General features: G+C 30.4%; 1 protein-coding gene across 1 annotated transcript; it reads left to right on the top strand.

Annotated features, from left to right (window-relative positions):
* Nucleotides 1-1,786: 1,786 nt before the first annotated feature.
* LOC121130711 (astacin-like metalloprotease toxin 3) lies at nucleotides 1,787-3,165 on the top strand. Its single transcript, XM_040726423.2, has 5 exons — nucleotides 1,787-2,187; nucleotides 2,240-2,520; nucleotides 2,587-2,765; nucleotides 2,831-2,929; nucleotides 2,990-3,165. The coding sequence occupies exons 1-5, from the start codon at nucleotides 1,789-1,791 to the stop codon at nucleotides 3,148-3,150; spliced, it is 1,119 nt and encodes a 372-aa protein (XP_040582357.1). The 5' UTR covers nucleotides 1,787-1,788; the 3' UTR covers nucleotides 3,151-3,165.
* The last annotated feature ends 832 nt before the right edge of the window (nucleotides 3,166-3,997 follow it).

Below are 3,997 nucleotides of genomic sequence, written 5' to 3'. Positions count from 1 at the left end.
TATTGGAGAAAAAAATGAATTGAGATGAAATTATTCAATTCAGATTTATTAAATACATTACACTAGCCTCAGACATCACTTTATATAAATTTCTGGATAATTTGGCATTATTCAATCAATAACATGTTTTTCTAAATGGTTAGATACTAGGTTATATAGACTTTTATTTTATGCGTAAAGGCTGTATCTATCTCTGTTTGTGAAATAAATGCATATGCATTTATTTAGGGAAATATATATTAACTTATTCCTGGAACAATTCCTTCCTGGTGAATACCCACCTATATCAATAAACCAAACTTGAAGCAAAACAAAAAAATGCTAGTTTTTATTAAGTCTAAAACTATATATTCTTAATTTTATAAGAAACTTAAGGCAACTGTGTAAGATTCAGTGACAACAATTTACATACAACTTTATCAATAGGAATTAATAATGTTGTTAGGCAAAAGGCAGCTGTAGGAATTATATTATTTCTTAATATGTATTATAGAGAAAAAAAAAACCGTGGGAAAAATAAATACTAGAAATCAAGATCATACAAGATCATTCTACAAATATTAGAATGATTATTTTTATTCCTTAAAATATTAATATTTTGTATATTAATCGCATTTAACAGCTTGTATGTCATCCTTCGCCAGTTCAAAGAAAACGATATCCTGATTGTTACCAACGTATTGTGACTGTTTTAAATAATTGTGAGAATCGTGGAAATTTTGATATTCCAATGTTTCTGTTTCTCTAGTATCTCATGTTTATATATGCTGTTAATTTAGAAAATACAAAATTAATAGAAAATAAATATTCAAAACAAAATCGAATAACTTTATTTTTTGTCTTTTTAGTTGAAATTGGTTTATTAATATTTGTAGGAATATTACCCATGCAATTTTATATCTGGGAGGGGTCAAGCATGATACCTTTTTATAACTTGTATGCAGAGGCTTTGAAAAATTTCATTGGCAATTCAATTCAAATATGGATTCCCCTGGACCTTCCAAATCTTCTAGCACCAGGGTTATAAAGAAAGGCAGTTTTTTTTATAAACAATGGAATTTCATAAAATGTAACTTTCAAATAATTTAAAAAAACTGGCTATACACCATTTTGTTCGTTTGTCATAGGCCTAATAAGATTTTTCCAATGTATCTGGACCACCCTATATATATTTATGTTCCAATTTAACAGAACCACCACAAAATCCCACGTAAGAAGTTGTCAAATAAGTGACAAGATGACATCAACAATAAGTGTTTGTAATGTGATTCAGATGTAAAAAACAACACATAGACTTTATACGTATATATTCTCTGCTAAAAAAAAGTATGATAGCAACTTTGGAAAGTAAGATAAAAAGTCTCGTTTCAAATCATATTTTTCTACAAATCTATCTATAAATGCCTGAGGTATGTACATAAATTAAAGAAAAAAACCCCTCTAAATTCTGATTAAAGACAAATCTATTTACTCAATAACTGACTAAAAAAACTCGAAATATTTTTTTCCAACACAATTAATTTACGAATAAAAATCAATTAAGTATTGTGCCATAATATTACTCACAACTCTAAAACAGGATATCAATTATGTTAGAAGCTGTCAAATGAATCCAAATGAGATACATTCATCACAAATCTATTTGACAATAGCCATATATTTTCGGTGTTTACTTTTCTTGTACTATTATATTATTTCAAATACAAGTGTAAAAACATCTCACAACGAAGATTAACAGTATATATATTAATGCTGAATGTCTATTATAGCATCATTATTTTTTTAAAGATGGCAAAATTGTTCATAGCAATTGTATTCTTCCAAATCTTCTTCACAATTTGTTTGAGTGAGGAAAATGTTTCCGGACAGGGCAGCTGTAGAGTGTTGGTAGATGCTTACGATAGAGCCGCTATGTATTCGAGGAACTTTATTGGAGGACGAAGTAATCGATGGCCTAATGGAATTGTCCCATACACAATCAGCTCAGATTTCTCTTCAAGTCAACGACAAACGATTATGGATGCTTTTAAGCACATTTCGGATCGAACATGCGTCACATATGTTGAAAGAACAAATGAAGCAAACTATTTAGATATCTTTACTGGTGGAGACGGATGCTTCGCTAATCTTGGCTACAATAGTAGAAGAGGAAGAAGTCAACTTCATTTACAGTCCAATGGGTGTGTGGTACGACGATTTTCATTATGTAAAAAACTATTATTAACAATTTTTTTGATAGGTATTGGGCATTATAACTCATGAATTGCTCCACATCCTCGGATTTTCTCATGAACAAACAAGACCTGATCGAGACCAGTATGTTAAAATTAACTGGGAAAATTTAAAAATTGGAACCCACAGCAACTTTTGGAGAGCTCTTGGAGAGAATGAACCTGCTGCTATTCCATATTGTGGAAGTGTAGGCGTCGATCAATATGATAATTGTTATGCTGGATTTAGAGCGTCAACCTTTGGATTGAACTACGATTATGGATCCATTATGCACTACGGACTTCGATAGTTAGTATCATTTTTAAAACTTTAATAATCGATAACACTCATTTCTAATATTATTTATTTACCTAGCTTTTCAACTAATGGTCGAAACACTATGACATTGAAAAAGTCTACAACCGCTCAAATTCCTAACAGAAGGGGAATGAGCAGTTTGGATGTTCAAAAGACTAAATTAGCCTATGAATGCCAAGATGCTAATACAACTCCAGCACCTACTACCACAACCCCAGCATCTCCAACTTCTAAACGTGAGTACTATTTGCCATATCTTAATAATAAAAAAAAAAGAGGTTCTTTTTTCTTTTTTTTGCAGCTTGTGATGACACATTTAAGTATTGTAGCGACTATAAGCATCTTTGTGGAAAAAACGAATACATGCAGAACCATTGTAAAAAGACATGTTTCAACTGTGGTATGTAATTTATTATTTTACTTTATATTAGACTTCATACCCTTGATTTTCATTATTTAGTTTGTGAGAATATTTACGGTGATGATGGCTGCAGTCAGCTTACCGGATATTGTGAACTTAAAATCATCCAGAAATATTGTCAAAAACATGTAAAAAGTGTTAATTCTGAATGTACTTTGCCTTGTTTTGTCAATATCGTATATCACCAAATAATTAAATAGTTACAACAGCATCAATCATAGAAGATTTATTATGGCTTGTATGGTACATAATATTTCATTGTAATACTTATTCCATATTAAATAAGATTGGCTATTTGGTGTCCAATTCATGTACTTTAATTTAGAGTTTATGACTCTTCCGTTTCCAAAATTATAACATTTTCTTTTAAATACCTTAATATTGTGATTTATCAGACTGTACAAGTCTTATTAAATTTATACACTTGACAGTATATTCGTTGGAGCAATCAAGAAAATAAAAATAATAACTCTAATTTTTGGTTAAGACTCATTCAATGCATTAAATCATAAAGATTTAATGCACATATGTAATCATTTTTATTCCTATCTAAATGAGGTTAAATAGTAATGTTAAAGTTATATGATGTCCGTTAATACAAAAGATAGTTAAAAAACTACAAAGGGTTGGGATTTGAAACCCGGAAAGTTTAAGGATGATGTATATATGACAATATATTTTCGAAAATTAATTCAGCAAATTACAAATCTTTTACATTGTGATATAAAGGGTTTATAATGAAGTTAATCACTCAAACCAACATCACTCAGCTTCAACCACAGCCTTTAAGCTGGCTCTGAATCTGGCCCAGGCCATCATGATTAATTCCTTGTCATGTTGGCTACTGCCTTTAGAATGGAAACCCACAAGGTTTCAATAGTTTTCCGTAAACTTTAAATGGACTCTCTCTCGAAGATTATCCACAAATTGTAGTCCAACGGGTTTGATCCAACTAGCTACGAGACTATATTTCCTTTGTCAAAACTAGAATAGTCTTAAAAGAGTTGTTTTCCCTGAAATAAATCTGGTTCCAATTACTTGATTCGG

This window comes from Lepeophtheirus salmonis, unplaced genomic scaffold (assembly GCF_016086655.4).
Source record: "Lepeophtheirus salmonis unplaced genomic scaffold, UVic_Lsal_1.4 unplaced_contig_10985_pilon, whole genome shotgun sequence".
Classification (NCBI taxonomy): Eukaryota; Metazoa; Arthropoda; class Copepoda; order Siphonostomatoida; family Caligidae; genus Lepeophtheirus; species Lepeophtheirus salmonis.
Note: the sequence above shows the minus strand (reverse complement) of the source record. Positions and strands in the feature narration are given on the sequence as shown.

What these genes read in the sequence shown, in the direction of transcription:
- LOC121130711 (XM_040726423.2), top strand. Translation starts at nt 1,789, where the DNA reads ATGGCAAAATTGTTCATAGCAATTGTATTCTTCCAAATCTTCTTCACA. An exon ending in TACAGTCCAATGGGTGTGTG is followed by an intron (nt 2,188 to 2,239) that starts GTACGACGATTT and finishes TTTTTTTGATAG; the next exon opens with GTATTGGGCATTATAACTCA. An exon ending in ATGCACTACGGACTTCGATA is followed by an intron (nt 2,521 to 2,586) that starts GTTAGTATCATT and finishes TTATTTACCTAG; the next exon opens with CTTTTCAACTAATGGTCGAA.